General features: G+C 35.7%; 1 protein-coding gene across 5 annotated transcripts in view; it reads left to right on the top strand.

Annotated features, from left to right (window-relative positions):
* RALGAPA2 (Ral GTPase activating protein catalytic subunit alpha 2) overlaps nt 1-16,826 on the top strand; it is a 374,367-nt gene that overhangs the window by 25,481 nt on the left and 332,060 nt on the right. For all 5 annotated transcript variants that reach the window (XM_074209342.1, XM_074209345.1, XM_074209344.1 and 2 more), the window contains exons 2-3: nt 3,018-3,128; nt 5,891-5,943. In XM_074209342.1, coding sequence (XP_074065443.1) covers nt 3,018-3,128; nt 5,891-5,943 — 164 coding nt within the window. The remainder of the gene's footprint in view (nt 1-3,017; nt 3,129-5,890; nt 5,944-16,826) is intronic.

Here is a 16,826-nt window from a genome sequence, read left to right on the forward strand (position 1 = left end):
TGAATTCAGGCCTCTATCCACTGGCCACCTAGCTGCTGCCTTGTGGATTGTTCTTGAAAGGGAAAAGGCTAGAGGCTCTTTGGTCCTTAGAATAGTTTCTGAACAGCCTGAGACTCAGCTACCCAGGGAGAATGAAGAAAAGGGTACTTTTCTATGTTGCCTCTATTTTCTCAGTAAAAGAGGTGTCAAAGTCTTCTGAGAAGAAGGAGAATTCAGAGCATGATATTTGAGAATAGAAGGGTAAGTTTGCAAAGTGCCAAAGAGAGTTAATCAGGGAAGAATAAAAAGGATGCATAATAGAATTATTTTAAGATTAGATGACATAAATTTATATTGGATCCTTGATTGCCTGCAGCTGGTGAGTATGATGAGAGAAGTTAGAGATAAGCATGGTAATATATGAGCAGCTATCAGGTCACAGGGGAAAGAGATACAAAGAGATGAGGATATTGTACACTCACATTATTCAATAATAGATTTTTTTACATATATAAATATGTAGGCATATATTTTATGCTGTCTCGTACTAATATATCTTTATACAAATCCTTTGGGCATTGTATAGTGTATCACAAACAATATACAGTTGTAAAATGTTTATGTGCATGTATATAATATATGTTCAACCCTCATTTTTTTGGTTTTGTGGAAGTAGTTCCTAGTAAATTGGCCCAAAATTAAAAAAAAAGCAAATTGATACATTAAACATATCAGAAATAGGGGGATTAGGTTCCCATGGCCACAATCTTTCACTTGACAGTGCTGAAAATTCACTTTTATAGTGTATTTATAGTTTTTGATAACAAAACATTAATTCTGATAATATGCATTTTCTCTAGCACAATAACCATGAAATAATCCATAAAATACACAAAATAAAACTGGCAACATGTAAAACATTTTTCTTGCTAGTAATTCTCTAGAATTCTTAACCTTTTCTGCTAATATCTCAAAAAAACCACCTTAATTTCAGACAATATTCACTTTTCATAACACTTTTTTATAACATAAATCTGTAGTACCATAAATACCATACAGAAATAAAATTCTTAAAACTAAAACTTTTTCAACCTGAATGTTACCTTCTTCCACGTTAGGATGGTACTTGAAGAGCATTGTACTGTATATTACCCTACTGTAAGCCTTTCTACCAGGGTCACTTACTGAAAACCAAGGGAGAAGTCACTATTGTCACTATCCTTAGAAGATTCTGAGACTAGCAAGTTCTCAGCATCAACTGCAATGATCTGTCCTTCTTGTCTGGTTGATGGTATTGGAGACTGTGAAGGACATACTTACTGGAAATAATTTGTAAGTAATGTCTGTTTTGTACTGTTTGAGATCCTTAAGGGTCTTTCTGCTAGTAGTGGCTGCAGACATTCTTTCCTGAACTTTATCTAATACTTTTCTTGTCTTGCAAAAGTTAACATGTGAATGTTGAATATTGGTTGTATCTTTCTGAAGCAACAGATCTTGATTATATTAATTTCTGCTCCTAAATTTTAAGCAGCTTCTTGTTACCTTAGAGATAAAATGTGAATGCTTTTGTTAATATGTAAATGAACCACTATGAATGGAGCAAAGGAAGACCAAAGCAAAGATGATGGTCTTGGAGAACAAGGATAGAGAGAAAGATTGGAAGTCATGGTTAGGATGAACAATAAATTTAGGTGAAAGAAGACAGAAGGAAAATGGAAAGATTAGAGGTTAAAATCAGAGAGGATTTTAATTTCAAGATCATAGAGGTTATTATAATTATAGTTAGTAAGATTAAATATGTCACTTTACTGTAATATGAGATGGAATGAAGGTTTAGATAACTGGATTTCAGTTTAAGAGTGATTAACACATCCTCTTTATATCCTCCTAATGTGTTTATAGGGTCTTGTGTCCATGTTGAAGTCTGAATTTGAGAAGTAGAGTAAGATGGGGAGAAAGATTGTGAATAAAGTACTGAACTCCTGGAGAAAAATAGGGAGAATTATCTGGAGGTTGATAGATGATTTTTTTTAACGTAAAATAGTCAATAAAAATAAAATTTAAATAATTTTAATTCAAAATAATTATTAGAAAACTATAATCAACACTGATTAATTAGAGTCAATTATCTAGCATTCTACTTTTCAGCTCCTTGCCTTTTGGCTTATCATCTAACAAAATAGGTCATGGCAAAGAAAAAGGTGAAATCTTGTATTATTTATAGTGTTCTCTCTCTCTCTCTCTCTCTCTCTCTCTCTCTCTCTCTCTCTCTCTCTCAGCAGTTGGGATAAAGTAACTGGCCCAGGGTCACACAGTTAGTAAATCTCAGGTTTGAATTCAGGTCCTCTTGGCTTCAGGGCCAGTGCTTTATCTACCATACCACCTTACTTCCCTATTTCTTATAGTTTTAATAAAAAATTTATTATTTGTTTTTGCATCCTATCCTCATTCTCCCACTTACCATGGCTAATTAGGAATTGATTAGAGAATGAAAAATATAATTCTGATTTGAATTCTTAGAAATAAGATGCCACATTTCCACATTAATTTCTTTGTATCACATTGTCATTTCTTTTACTTTATACTCATTCCTAGGAAAAGTATGAGATTAAAGAATCTTTCAGAAATATATTAAACTAAAATCATGAAAATGGACAACCTATGTTTGTAGAATGATTATTAATGGCACATATTTGCATTCCTTAATGATCTCATTCAATGACATAACCTTATTAATTAGGTAAATTAAGTAATATACATATTAATAGTTCAGGAAATTGTGATTTAGTGAGCTGGTGAGTTAACAGGGGGTATAGCTACAATTTGAAAATCAATTCCAATATTCTTCCCATTTTTGCCATTGATGCCTATTTGTTAAAAAAATGAAAAAAAATGTCCTTTTATTGTCTTTACTCCTCAAAAGTGGTTAACAGTACTCTGTGGCTTTTTTGCTTACATTTTATAAAAAAAATAAACTTTTGATTCTCATTATGGCATAAACATATGATGATAAATTAAAACATTTTTCTTTTTTTTAGATATTGTAGATACAAGTGAACTGAAATATTTTTTTGAGACCAACTATTCTCAAATATATTTCATCTTCTATGAAAATTTTATAACACTGGAAAATAGTTTAAAATTAAAAGGTAAGCTTTTTTTCCTGTCATATTATGTCTTGGTATTAAATTGTATTCACATTAATGGTGGGGATTTTTCTCAGATGTTAAAAAACAACAAAAAAAGTCCTTAGATTTGTCAATGTTTCTTTCACCTTTTATGCCTGCATTTTTGGATCTGATTGAAAAAATAGTTACCACTATGATATTTACATTGTATTTCTTTTCATTTAGTTTTATAAGATGGGTGCTAATGAACAATGAAATAGCTAAAAGATGCTTGACAAGCAAGAGACAATGGGAGGAATAAGTTATAAAGTTCACAGTTGTGAACTTAGAAAGGATCCTACTGATTTTAGTTTAGCATCTTTATTTTAAGAGGTAGGGCAACTGAAAACTTCATAAGTTAAACAAAAGACATATATCTCCTAAGGTAAATAATGATTGAACTGTTTCTCCGCCTACTGAGGTATTTAGTCTTAAGATGAATGGACTATGTATGAGTTTAGTTAGTCAACGAAGAGTGGATGCTATTACTAATAGAGTTCTATTCTTTCATTTATAAGTGATTTTATAGTTAAAAGTCATTGAATTCTTACTTTCAAGTTTTATTTTTAGATGAAAGTGATTCTGGGTTCTAATGAACCCAGGTTTTGCCATTGGAGTGCTATAAGCCTCATTGCTTAGTTTAAATAATTGGCTATTAGATCAGGAATTTTTATTTTTGCTCACATCAGTTCATGAAAACCCTATAGTATTTTGTGGAAGGAGGTTGTCATCCTCCTTAAAGTAATGTATACTCACTGAGAAATCTTTGAAGCATTGAAATAAGTAGTCCATTCTATGTATATTTTACTATCATAAAAGTGTATTTTGATTCCTGATGATTTCCAAAAGTTTCCCACAATATTTTCTATCTGTAATTTCTGTCAGGTACCTGATTTGTGTTCATCTGGTTTTAGTTACAAATGGATTATACTGTTTGGGAACTTTTTAAAAAATATTTCTTAGTTTTATATTTCTTATATTTCTTTATTTATATTTATATTTCTTAGTTATAACATATCCTGGGCTGTGCACTTATCATTTGTGGTTTTTTAATTAGTTTTTAAAGTACTTTGAGATTTAATTTAGAAATAGGTATAGAGGGGTGGCTAGGTGGCGCAGTGGATAGAGCACTGGCTTTGGAGTCAGAAGTACCTGAGTTCAAATCCGGCCTCAGACACTTAATAATTACCTAGCTGTGTGGCCTTGTGCAAGCCACTTACCCCATTGTCTTGCAAAAACTAAAAAAAAAAAAAAGAAAAAAAAGAAATAGGTATAGAGCCTGTTTTATTTAAACCAAAAACTTTTTTTTTTACTAAATTGATAAAGATATTTTAGATTTTTCTTTGTTTTTTTGTTTTTGTTTTGCAAGGCAGGGGGGGTTAAGTGACTTGCCAAAGGTCACACAGCTAGGTAATTAGTAAATGTCTGAGGCTGTTTTTGAACTCAGGTCTTCCTGACTCCAGGGTTGGTGCTTGATCCACTGTGGATATTTTATTTTATTTATTTATTTTTAGGGTTTTTTTGCAAGGCAAGTGGGGTTAAGTGGCTTTCCTAAGGCCACACAGCTAGGTAATTATTAAATGTCTGAGGCCAGATTTGAACTCAGGTACTCCTGACTCCAGGGCCGGTGCTCTATCCACTGTGCCATCTAGCTGCCCCTCACTGTGGATATTTTAGACTTTTCAATTTCTTAGTTTATGTCTCACTTCTCAGTCTTCATCTTCTGATTACACAGCTATGTGGAGAAGTAAAATACAATGAGATAAAAGTAAAGTACAAAATAACAAATAATATGAATTAAAACTCTGGATCAACTGTTTTTAACCTGTTTCCTTTTGGCATCTCAGTGGCCTCGTGGGTAGACTGCTGGGTGTGGAGCTGGGAAGATTCACCTTCCTGAGTTCAAATTCAACCCCAGATGCTTACTTAATAGCTCTGTGACCTTTAACAAATCACTTAACCCTGTTTGCCTCAGTTTCCTCATCTGTAAAAGGGACTGGGAAAGGAAATGGCAACCCTACTCCATGGGTCATGAAGAGTTGGACAGGACTGAAATGACTGACAAAAATTCTTTTGGCAATTTGGTGAAATTTTCTAGATACCTCAGAATAATGTTTTTAAATTCACAAAATAAAATACAAATAATTACAAAAGAAACTATCTTGAACTATATTTATCAAAATAATGTAAAAGTGAAAAAACAGTTTATAGGCCCCAAGTTAAATTTTTTTTCTTTTTTTGTGGTATATCTAGCCTGTCCTTTAAAGGGAGGCTGTTTTTTCTCTTTTTTTTAGGTTGTTTTTTTTTTTTTGCAAGGCAAATGGGGTTAAGTGGCTTGCCCAAGGCCACACAGCTAGGTAATTATTAAGTGTCTGAGACTGGATTTGAACCCAGGTACTCCTGACTCCAAGGCCAGTGCTTTATCCACTACGCCACCTAGCTGCCCCTGTTTTTTCTCTTTTGCAAAACTTGCCCAGCAGTCACGTTATAGAGTAGGCACCTAGGAAACCACTTTGTGATTTTGAACTTTCTCATTTTAGTAAAGTTAGTATTGGGAATGAGAAAAACAAAAAAAAAACATGTTATACTTTGGGGGGGAAAGGGAACTTTTTTCAAACTTTAAAAATCAATTAAATTAACTGAAGAATAAATAAATACTTAAGACTCTTTTAAAAATGACTATCCACAAGATTTCTAGCATTGGCATAATAACATTAATGTTTTTGTTTTTTTCTGTATCTCAGGAAATAATAAGTCACAACGGGAGGAGCTGGACTCTATCCTCTTTCTTTTTGAAGTAAGTATTTTTTTCCCCTCTTTATATTCTCAACATTTAAAATACTGGAAACTAGAATTCTTTACTTTCTTGTCATTTAGTTCCAATAATAAATAATTAAATGGCAATATTATTTTCATGTCATAAAAGAAAAGAAACTAAGCCCCATAAATGTCTTTATTGATAATCATTTGAAAATTTTCTTGTCTTCCTACTATATTTAGTATTTCTTTATTTTAATACTGCACTACTCAGATTTCAATGGAAACATGTATATAAAATAAAATGAAAAAACTCTTAATTTAAGAACTTATTTAAATGAAAATTTTCCTCCATTTTTTTATAATGTCTTTGATCAGTCACACCACTACCCTATTAAGATGTGTTAAATATTTGCATGTTAATACTTATGATGTGAATTAATTAGGGCAGATGATCAATTTATAGGCATTAAATCTATTTTAACCAAGCAAATGTGTCTTTAATGTATTTGACTTTAGTTTCTTCAAAGTCTCACTCTTGATGGGTAAGTTATATTTTACCAGATTCTGTTAGTGGTAGAACATGAAAACCTGGTTGGCTACTTTTATACCACAAATGCTCTAATTATTGTTATTTTTGACAATAGGGCCTGATTACTCTAAGAAAATTGAGTTTATGTGAAGTACTGATAAAAAGTTATTATTTATAATTAGGCCTGTATTATAGTCTAAAAAGTGTTTCCACTTCTTATTTTCAGGATTAATGTGGGATTTATATTAGTATAAGGATATGCCTTGCTATTAAAAGCAACTGAATGGGATAGAATTAAAAGAATAGGAAAAAGAGAGCTAATGTCACTGGAGCATGCATGGGGAGCTTTTAAGCTTTAAGTTTCCATTTGCACTCCTACTTTTCTTCCTGTTCAACTGTCTTCATTACTGCTACCTAGTTAAGACATAAAATCACAAAAAGTCAGAGTTAGGAAGGACCTTAGATGTCACTTGGACAATTTTGTTCTTAATCTGGGGCCCATAGACAACCCAGGTGGATCTGTGAAGAGATGTTCATGGTCTTGAATGAGAAAACATGAAAGAGTCTTTAGGTTTCACCAGACTGCCAAAGGGATTCAAGACCCACAGAAGGTTAAGAGGCCCTGCATAGAAGTTATCTACTCTGAGGATGCTGACAAAGTGACTTGCTCTGGGGTTACATAGTGTCATTATATGAACTGAATGAACCCATCTACCCTCACTCCTAGTTTATTATTTTTTTTACTACATCATAGTTAACTTTAATAACAATAGATGAGCAGAGTTTGAATTTGTATAAATCATATCATATCAGTAGACTTAGTGTAAATGAAGCAAGAAGTCAAAAAGGTAGTTGTAGCTCCTTAAATGGAAGATTTAAAGATTCCAAAGAGATTTTATTTTCTTTGAAAATGCATGGTAACATGTATTAAATGGTAATAAGGAATACAATTAAATGAGCTATTTGTTTATTTTATAACATAGTGCCCATGTTATCCATTTGCAAAAGAAACCATGAATGCCTTAATATAGACATAGAATTGGAAATGGCCTTAGATCTAGTCCCATTCATTCCTTTAAATCTCTGAGGCCAACAGAGGTGAAGGAACTTTCTTGCCCAGGGTGTCACAAGTCCAAGAATTCAGCAGAGCTGTCTCCTCTGACTCAAATTCCAAAGTTCTTCACACTTCCTAGAGGAAGAGAATAATTTCAAGGCTAATAACTCTGAAGATGATGGTAGCTCCATCAGAAATAGGAAAATTGGGAAGGGAGGATTTAAAGGGAAATTTAAAGGAAAATTTAGTTGTTGAATATGGTAGTGAAACATCCAAATAGGGTGGTCCAAAAGGTAGTTATATATTCAGGAATGAAGTTCTCAAGATAGATTAAGTCTGGATTTTAAATTAAATTTCAGTATCTTTGAAGGAAGCCTATATTTAGGGATAACAGGATTTAGAGCTGGAAGGAATCTTTCAGGTCATATAGTACCCTCATATCACTGATAAGGAAACTGTGACTCAGAGAGTGCTTTGCCTAGGGCCACACAAGCACTAGTGACAGAGCGAGGATTGGTGCACGCAGCAAGAAATCAACAAGCATTGTCAAGCACCTGGTGTGGCAGGCACTGTGTTACCCACCTAGACTAACTCCAGATCTCATCTTTCTATTATGCCACACTGACTACAGAGGAGCAAATGATCAGAAAGGCAGGAGGTAAACCAGAACAAAATGGAGCCATAGAAAAGAATACACTGTTAGAAGGGAATGATGAAATTATGAGTTGGGGGCTCTAGGACTCAGGTTGAGGGATTCCCTGAAAAGGGTGGAGGGTCACTTTCAAGATTAGCACAAAGAAGCAGGGAATGAAGGAAAAGGCAAAGGAGTTCTGAGGTCCAAGCTAGGGAGGATGAGGGAGCTCATGTCAGATGGTCCTTTTCTTCCGTAGAGAAGTAGGAGGCAATGCTATCTTCCATGGGGCAAGTGAGATAGGGATGACAGCACAAGTTTGAGGAGACAGAATATTTAAAGAAGAACATGGCAAATAAGTCAGGGAAGAATAAAAATGTGTATTGTTTAATACTTAGGGCTCAGTGCAGATTAGGTATTTTGAATTTATTAAAGTAGTCAATACAATTGCATGCCTTTCTACAGAAGGATTCAATAATTACAGCTTCCATACTCTCATTATTCAATTATTCAACGAGAATTTATTAAGCACCTACTATATAAGACAGGCACTGTGTTCAGGAGTTGCCAAGGCAAAAATAACATTTTCCATTCTTTCAAGAATCGTATAATGGATAAGGAAATAGAGAAAGTCTACCCAAAAAACTCTCCAAAAGAAGGCATGTACTTTAAGACAGTGCAACATTGGGTGTGAGCCATATAGAGAGAAATGTGTTGATAAACATATCGGATGGCTGCTGGAAGTATTGATTATAAGTGAAAAAAATGAAATTGATTATATTCTAAAAGAGAAAAATGAGTAATTACTGGCATGGCAATCATTTTCAAATGAGCTATTTTTGTATAGCTAAATAGTTGTTTGAAAAAAAATTAAAATCTCTACTACTAGTTGAGGCCATCCTAGCCTGACCTATGTAGTAAACAAGGCTCTATATAATTCAGGCACTTGGGTTGGGGGGGGGGGGGGGGGCTCTAGGATATCCACTTATGTTGATGCTGAAAAATGGAATATGATTAAAAAAACAGGCATTGGCATATACTTTTACCATTTCTTAAGAAAGTTTAACTAATGTTACCCCAATAATGAACCAAGGAAGCCTAAAAACTCTGTTAGCTAGCAAACACTTAACTTTTTGCTAGATAGTGAAAAATGGTAGAGACCAAGGGAAACACTAGGTTGGTTTAACAAAATTTTTTAAATTTGTTTGTAAATTAAAGTGAATAGTGGAAAGTAATAAGTGGAATAGGGAAAAATCAAGTTTAATGGTTGAGGATAAAACTAAATGGAGTACAACAAACCAAAGGAAAATGGAAAAAATTTGTCAAGAATGCTGTGCAACTTTTTATTTTTAATTTTTATTTAAGGTAGTGGGGTTAAATGACTTGCCCAAGGTCACATAGCTAGTCAAGTAAGTGTCTGAGGTTGGATTTGAATTCAGGTCCTCCTGACTCCAGGGCTGGTGCTCTATTCGCTGAGCCACCTAGCTGCCTCTGCTGTACAACTTTTTTTATTTTAAAGGATTTTTGCAAGGCAAATGGGGTTAAGTGGCTTGCCCAAGGCCACACAGCTAGGCAATTATTAAGCATCTGAGGCCGGATTTGAACTCAGGTACTCCTGACTCCAGGGCCGGTGCTCTATCCACTGCACCATCTAGCTGCCCCTGCTGTACAACTCTTGTTTCAATTATAGTATGGTTATTACATTTGGACTCCATTATCATAGCTCCCTATTGTATTGAATGAGGATATAGAAACGACATTAAATAAAAGATAGGAAGAACCATTGGATTAGATAAAATGATTATACAGTGTTGGAAACCAACTAACATTTATTAAGTTCCTTTGGGCCAGGGTCTGTGGGTAAGTGCTGAGGATACACAATCCCTGTCCTGTATTATTGTTTTTTTGAACATTTTAAGAAACTGTTCTATACAGGAAAATAATCTAATAAGCTTTACCCATTTTGGTGAAATAATGATAATTTTTTATGCAGTGATAACAATTAGCCATCTTTTCTCCATCTTTCCTGTTTCTGCCTTTCTACTTTAAAGACCATATGCTAAGGGACTTCTTATGGCTCCCAGGAGGCAATCACTAGGCTAGGGAGGCAAATAATAGAGAATAAAACCATTCTTTCTCTTGAACAATTTACATTCTATTTGGAAACCATTTTAGTTCCTCAGTTCCCATTCTAGGACCCAACCTGCCCTGGATTTAGAGTTACTCAGATGGTAGGGATTTCTAGGCAGCCTCAGTCATGCTTCATTTTGCTGCTGGAGAGAAGCAGCTGTGGTTTTTTTAGTGAGGAATCATGCACCCCACTGACTCAGGGAGGTGCAGAATTCAGAATCTGCACAAAAGTTTACAAGCAATAACAAAGTTTGGATTCTTTGGAGCAGTAGCTAGATAATGAGTTTCAGTATTGACTTAAAGGAGAGGCTGAGTACCAGAAACTGATGGAAAAAAGGGCTAGAATGGAGCAAGAAGAGACAAATGAGGGAGAGTAGCAAAGAGGATGGTCAAGTTAAAATGGGAAAAAAGGTAAAGGAAACAGTGAGTTCAACTGCATGAAGCTGGGACCACATGGGTCTGGCCACATGGAGCTGGAGCTGGTGGATCCAAATTAGAGAAAGGAAAGGGAGTAGACACTTGAGCAGGAAGAGAGAGTGATGGGAAGTGATGACTCCTTAAGTTTCTATCCCTCCATGGTAGGTGGAGCAAAGGTGGTGTTTGGTGGTCCCTAATACTTATGTGGATGTGGTTTTCCACTGGGTGGTTCCCCCCAAGGAGTGGCTAATGCCTGACCAAGGCAGTCATCTGCCCAGAGCAGCATTCCTTGGCATACCTTGCATGAGTGGCAGCGTGTGGGTGTTGGTGGGCACCTGGTGTGTTTCTGGCCTCTTTGGGACATTGGAATGACCCTTGATTGTGACAGGTTCCAGCAAACTAGAAAGATTTTTAGTATAAGCTTAGGAATTATATGTCTGTGGTTCAAAGATCAGCCCAGCTAAGTTTAGAAAGACCTAGATCATCATCAAATTGGCCACAGAGTGATTTTTTTAAATTGCCTTAACTACTCTTATTTTTTATATTATTGGAGAGAATACCACAAAGACAAAAGTAATGATCCTTGACATATTGAATTGATGTATCAATCAATCAGCAAGCATTACCATTGTTATATATTGGGTATTGAGCCAGGCTCTGGGAATGGAGCAATTCCTACTCACAAAGGAGTTTTAAGACAGACATACTAGAGATACCCAATCACCTACAGCATAAATATAGGAGGATATGTACATTTGATAAAAAGTGGATTAATACAAGGTAGTTTATTTTAGGGGATAAGGGAAACTTTCTTGCAGAAAATGATGTTTTGAGCTGCACTTTGAAGGGAAAGAGGAATATGAGTGCAAAGGCACAGAGATGGGAGATGGAATATGATGTGAACAGTTTGACTGGAATATGGAATATGGAATTAAGGCTGAAAAGATAAATTTAAAGCTAGACTCTTTGAAGACTTTAAAAGCTAAACAGATCTGAAAGGCACTAGGGAGCCACTAGAGTTGATTGAGTAGGGGAGTTAAAGCATTCACTAATATGCTTAAGGAAAATCAGTTTGGTAGCAGTAGTTTGCACTGGAGTGATAAAAGATTTAAATCAGAAGAATATTACAGTAATCCCGTTGAGAATTGATGAAGATCTGACTTAATATGGTAGCTGTGGGACTGGAAAGAAGGGGTTTGATATGAGAGAAATAAAGGTAGAAGCAAGATTGGCAGCTGATTAGAAAAGTAAATTGAAGGAGAATAAGGAGTTGAGTATGAAGTCAAGGTTGGGAACCTAGCAGATTGGAAGAATGATGATGTTTGGTAAGGAATAAGGGAAATTTGGAAGAGGATTATGTTTAGAGGAAAGACAATGAGTTCAATTTTAGACATGTTGAGTTTGAAATGTCTCTGTGACATGGTTTGAAATGTCCAAGTAATGGGTGACACTGATGTTTGTCCTTCGTTCTCAAAGAAGACCATGACATCAGGGAGATGATGCCATGAAAGCACATGAATTAGATTCGATTGAGGGGCTGCTATGCTATGTCACTTGCCCCACTTTCTCCTCCAGTCACCCAATATGAATCAGGACAACTGGAGATGGCCCTGGGTGTGGGGCAATCAGGATTAAGCGACTTGCTCAAGTTCATACAACTAGTAAGTATTAATTGTCTGAGGCCAGATTCAAATCCTATCCTCCTGACTCCAAGTTCAGTGCTCTATCCACTGTGCCACCTAGCTTCCAAGGTGAACTGAAGCTCAGTGACAAGAAGTTGGGCTGAATATGGAGCTTTATTTCATCTTTAAAGGGATAATAGTTAAACCCATAACCATTTGATGATGTTACTGAGAGTATAGTAAGGGAAGAGAAGCAGACCTTGGACATAGTCTTTGTTGGTATTTATAGTTAGGGAGCATGATGTAGATTATGGGTTCATCAAGGACAGCGAGGAGTAGTCACACAAGTAAGAAGTGAATAAGGAGAGAGAAGAATCTCAAAAATCCAGGGAGAATAGAGAGCTCATGTTGAATGTCCTCACTTAAAGAAAAAACCCAACTCTTTTAGTAATGTAAAAAGCAAAACACTTACTGACAGATATGGGAAAAGGGAAGAAACAGGGGACTTTGAAGATCTAGTGTGGGGCCAATGTGAGATGAAGAAGGTCATTGGAGGTTGAGCAAATGAAAGATTAGGAAGTTTGAGAGAGCTATATACCTGCTTTAAGACTCTTAGTATAATGGTAAGAATTGGGGAGGAGAAGTGATAGGTTAAAAAAAAACAAACAGAATTACAGAAGAAACATAGGAACGAGATAGTTTGTTTTCCTTATAGATTTAATATCTATCTAGTCCTAGGATCATTTTAGATTATATAGTTCAACTGCACTTTTTCGACAGATGAAGAAACTTAAGCCAAGAGAAATGAAATGACTTTTACAATTATGTGTGTGATAAATAGGAGAGATGGCATTTGAACTCAAGTCTTCTGGCTCCGGATTCAGTCTTTGTTTACACATCAGTGTTTTGAATGCTTTTGTTCTCTTGTGTTTATTGAAACAATTTAGGATTTAATCTTTTTGATATTATTTTGTTCGTTAAATCTTTGCTTTATTTATTTATTATATGACTCTGATCCTGTCATAGAATTGCCATTTCTTCAAATGCTATAACATTGTTATTAATAATTCAGAAGAGCAGATAAGTCAGTTGCATGACATTTTTTATGGTTTTTAAAAAAATTTTCTTTCCTTTTTTCATTTATTTAAGGCAATGGGGTTAAGTGACTTGCCCAAGGTCACACAGCTAGGTAATTAATAAGTGTTTGAGGCTGGATTTGACCTCAGGTTCTCCTGACTCCAGGGCTGGTGCTCTATTCACTCTGCCACTTAGCTACCCTGGTTTATTTATTTTCATATTATTACAATAATCTTGTTGTGAAAGTAAATATAAACCTACCCCCCGCAAAAGATCGAGAAATCTCAAGAGAAATGAAGTGAGAGAGAAAAAAAGTGTACTTCAGTCTGTGTTCAGATTCCATAGACTCTGTCTCTGAGATGAGTTGCCTTCTTTATCACAAGTCCCTCAGAGAAGTTGCTTCAATATCTTTACCCACAGTTGCTATTGCTGGCTGTATTTCCCTCCATTCTATTCCTCCCCACTTCCATTATTCACCCTGTCCCTTCTCAGAAGTGTGTTGTATCTGACTTCTTTCTGCCAGGATCTTCCCTCTCTTCTAGCACCTCTACCACCCCTCCACTCCCCCCCCCCCCCCCTTATTCCAATCCTTTTCTCTCATTTTCCCTCCTAGGGTAAGATAGATTTCTATACTCTATTGAGTGTGTATGTTATTTCTTCACTGAGCCATTTTTGATGAGAATGAAGGCTCACTCATTCCTCCTTGCCTTCCCCCCTTCCATTCTACTACTAAAGCTTTTTTTCTTGACTCTTTTATGTGAAATATCTTAGCCCCTTCTACTTCTCCTTTCCTTTCCTCCTAGTACTTTCCTTTATCACCCATTGACTCTATCTTTATACTATATTTTACCATTATATTCAACTCCCTCCTGTGCTTTGACCATAAATACTCCTTACTGCTCTTATAAATGAGAATGTTCATATGAATTATCAGTACCATCTTCCTATGCAGGAATACATACAGTTCAACATCATTAAATCCCTCATAATTAGTCCTTTTCTTCCATTCTCACTATACTTCACCTGAGTCTTGTACTTGGAGATCGAACTTTCTGTTCAGCTCTAGTCATTTGAACAAGAAAGTGTGAAAGTCCCATTTCAATTGAATGTCCATCTTTTCCCCCTGAAAGAATATGTTTAGTTTTGCTGGGTAGTTGATTCTTGGTTGTAATCCAAGTTCTTTTGCCTTTCTGGAATATCATATTCCAAGCCCTATGAACCCTTAATGTAGATGCTGCTAAATCCTGTGTAATCCTGACTGTAAGCCATGGTAAGTGAATTGTTTCTTTCTGGCAGCTTGCAGTATTTTCTCTTTGACTTGGGAGTTTAAGATTTTGGTCATAATATTCCTGGGAGTTTTTATTTTAGGATCTCTTTCAGTGGATTGGTGGGTTCTTCATTTCTATTTTACCCTCTGTTTCTAGGATCTCAGGGCAAATTTGCTGGATTATTTCTTGAAAAAATGAAGTCTAGGCTCTTTTTCTTGTCATGACTTTCAGGTAGCCCAATAAATTTTAAATGATCTCTCCTGACATGTGTTTTCTAGGTCAGTTGTTTTTCCAATGTGATATTTCATATTTTCTTCTACTTTTTTGTTCCTTTGGGTTTGTTTTATTGTTTCTTGATTTCTCACAAAGTCATCAGCTTCCTTTAGCTCCATTCTTTATTTGAAGGAATTATTTTCTTCAGAGATCTTTTTTTTTAAATCTCCTTTTCTTAATGGCCAATTCTGCTTTTTTTCCCCCTGCATTTTCCTCCTCTCCCTTTTCAGCTGCTTTTTTCAGAGATCTTTTTTTATCTCCTTTTCTAAATGGTCAATTCTGCTTTTTAAGGCATTCTCCTTCTTGCCTTTTGGGTTGCTTTGTTCCATTTGACTTAAACTGGTTTTTAACATGTTATTTTCTTCAGCAATCTTTTGTATCTCCTTCATCAAGCTGCAGACTTGGTTTTAATGATTTAACTGCATCATTCTCATTTCTCTTCCCAATTTTTCCTCTACCTCCCTTACTTGCTTTCAAAATCTTTTTTGAGCTCTTATATGGCCTGAGCCCATTTCCTATTTTTCTTGGAGGCTTTGGATATAGAAGCTTCACTTTGTTATCTTCTGAGTGATCTTCAGTGGGAACAAAGTAAAGGTTCTTCTTTTTCTGTTGTTTGCTCATTTCCTCAGCCTATGACTGATTTACTGTACTTCCAAAGCTTTTGGGTTTTTTTTGGAATATCCCCTCGCCCCAGTTCCTTCAAGGTCTTATGAAAGGCTCTGATTGCTCTCTTGGCCTGTGCTTTCTTTTGGGGGCGGGGTTTGCAAGGCAAATGGGGTTGAATGGCTTGCCCAAGGCCACACAGCTAGGTTATTATTAAGTGTCTGAGACTGGATTTGAACCCAGATTTTCCTGACTCCAGGGCCGGTGCTTTATCCACTGCGCCACCTTAGCCACCTCTGGCCTGTGCTTTGGTCTGTGGATGACCACAAGCCACTCCCATCTTCCCTGGAGCTGTGAGGAGGGTCCCTGTTCCTCTGTGGTAGTCGGGGCCCCAGACTGTGACGTGACTCTTGAGTATGAGCAAAGTAGCAGAGACCTGCACCAGGTATAACAGAGAGAGCTCTGCAGTCTCTCCTACTCCCTTACCATCTGTGGACTGAGCTCTGGAAGTGCTGGATGAATTTCTTGATTCTTGAGACTGCTAATTCTTCTCATGTTATATCTGTAGGAGATAATAACTTTTTGATTATTTTCTTATTTAATTCATTAGATAGCCAATTGGTTAAGATGAATGTATCAGTGAAATAAGTTTTTAAAAGCATATTTCAGAAAGGTATTTACAAGTATAATTTATTTTAAAATTTCTAATTCTCATATTGTTTTGGCATGGCATTTTCTACCATTAGACTGTGACACCTAGTGTTTTCACATTTTTTATTTAGAAAGTCAAGAGGTCAACAAGACTGTATTAAGCCTTAGCTATGTGGGCTTAATGTCCTAAAAGCCAGGAAATGTCCTAAATGCTAGGCATACAAACAAAGCCAAAAATAATGCTTTCCCTTTGAGGAACTCTTACGTTCTTATGGGGATTCAACATCCAAATAACTTTATACATAGGCCAGAGTCAATTGGAATTAATCTCAGAGAGAAGGCCCTAGAATTGAAAAAGACTGGGAATATAGAGAACTGACAAAGATTTATAAGATTACAAGTCATTCTCCAGTTGATAAATAGTCAAAGGATACGAACAGGTAGTTTTCAAATGAAGAAATTAAAGCTATTTATAGTCTTATGAAAAAATGCTCCAGATCATTATTGATTAGAGAAATGCAAATTAAAACAAGTCTGAGATACCACCTCACACCTGTTAGATTGGCTAATATGACATAAAAGGAAAATGATCAATGTTGGAGAGGATGTGGGAAAACTGAGATACTAATGCACTGTTGGTGGAGTTGTGAACTGATTCAACCATT

Source organism: Macrotis lagotis, chromosome 1 (assembly GCF_037893015.1).
Source record: "Macrotis lagotis isolate mMagLag1 chromosome 1, bilby.v1.9.chrom.fasta, whole genome shotgun sequence".
In the NCBI taxonomy this organism is placed as follows: domain Eukaryota; kingdom Metazoa; phylum Chordata; class Mammalia; order Peramelemorphia; family Peramelidae; genus Macrotis; species Macrotis lagotis.